The following is a 1,597-nucleotide window of genomic DNA, read 5'->3' as shown; positions in this document are numbered from 1 at the left end:
TCCTACCTGCATTATATGTATAAGGAGTATTATACATGTCTGTGTCATCATCTAGAAAATGAAACATAAATATTATGGTAATAAAGATTTGGTCACCATATCAAAACAAGACAGCAGAACTTCAGAGAAACAACAGAAATTTGTTAGAAAACCAATGCGTTTTGCCTAGTTCATAATACCATTTTTAAATTTTCAAGTATCATTCTTTTGCTGGTCCTCTGCAGATTGATCTCTCTTGTCTGGAACATGTTTGCTCTGCTGCCCTCTTCAGAGCAGAAAAGGTCAGGCCCTTTTCCTCACTTCCCCAGGCAGCCATCTCTTCTGGATCATGAATTTCCTGAAGTTAGTGCTTTAACGATTTCTTGTCAACTCAGTGAAACCTACTTCTGCTCCCTCTCTTGAAAAGGAGCGGACTTGTGTGGACAGAGGACTAATGAGTCTGTTTAAGTACACAATAAGCCACATCGGTTTATATTGTGGAAAGGGAAGGGCAAAGGGATAGACCAGAACACGTGGGACCCCTGCAAGTGTCACTTTGTAAGAGGCTTCTTGGCAGCTTATGGCTGACGCAGGGGCACAGGTGTCCATGATTTGGGGGGTGATGTAAGGAGAACAAGGAGGAATGTTGAAAAGAAAGAGGGAGGGCCACGAAGTTTGCTAAGGTCTTCACCTTCCGTGTGAACCAAAACTGTGTATACATACACATCTTTCAACCCACAAGGACTTGATCAGAAAACGAAACAACATACATACCTGGCTTGTGCACCATGTGAATCTGCTTAAACATTGTCTTGTACCAGTCCTTCGGTCGGTCAACAGTCTATAAAAGGGAACATCCAATAGTTATAAAACTTGTTCCGAAGAAACATTGTCCCTCGATACTTTTCTTTCTATATTTTGTCTTTTTTAATATCAGATTTCTGTTCTGTGATAAAAAAAAATCTATTTCATGATGACAATACCAGTAATGTATCCAATTATGCATGCAATTTGTAAATATGTTAGCCTTGTTTGAATTTAGGCTGCACTGGAACATTCCATGCTATGGTTTTATTTTTTCTAGATCATAGCTGTGCTCAGAACTAGATAGCTGATATTTGCACAAATTTATGTAAAAATAACTTAATAAAAGTTATAAGGTTGTAATAGCTTGCTTCACTTCTTTTGGTGACAATTATCATTATCCTTAAAAGTCTTTCAGTGAGAGTTCTGTTCAAGACATTATTTTTAGAATGAGCTAGAGAGTATTTTTGACTCAAACTATCTTCTGATCATCAGCTTAGAACTAGAGAAATAAAAATTTGATACTTGCTAATCTAGGTTACTAAAATATTGAATGTAGTAAACAATCTGGGGTCCTGGAGTCAATCTAAAAATGTAGATGTTTCAAGTTGTTTTCAACATGATGATTACATTTAACATGTAACATGATGGTAACATTTGCCTTGCTAAATAGTATGTGCCTTGACAGCAAAAACTCCTTATGCACCCAGGCTTTTGACAAGATGAAATCAGTGGGCTGCAGTGGAAAGACGAAATTAATGTCAGATCAACCTAGGTTCAAATCTTGGTTACTTTAATAACTGTTTCTTACTTC

General features: G+C 37.1%; 1 protein-coding gene across 32 annotated transcripts in view; it reads right to left on the bottom strand.

Moving 5' to 3' along the window:
* Positions 1-1,597, bottom strand: part of SORBS2 (sorbin and SH3 domain containing 2) — a 207,377-nt gene that overhangs the window by 63,614 nt on the left and 142,166 nt on the right. For all 32 annotated transcript variants that reach the window (XM_070499873.1, XM_070499882.1, XM_014855789.3 and 29 more), the window contains 2 exons: positions 754-820; positions 7-51 (listed from right to left, as the gene is read on the bottom strand). In XM_070499873.1, the coding sequence (XP_070355974.1) occupies positions 7-51; positions 754-820 (112 nt within the window). The remainder of the gene's footprint in view (positions 1-6; positions 52-753; positions 821-1,597) is intronic.

Source organism: Equus asinus, chromosome 27 (assembly GCF_041296235.1).
Source record: "Equus asinus isolate D_3611 breed Donkey chromosome 27, EquAss-T2T_v2, whole genome shotgun sequence".
In the NCBI taxonomy this organism is placed as follows: Eukaryota; Metazoa; Chordata; class Mammalia; order Perissodactyla; family Equidae; genus Equus; species Equus asinus.
The sequence above is the reverse complement of the archived record's forward strand: the minus strand, read 5'-3'. Positions and strand labels throughout refer to the sequence as shown.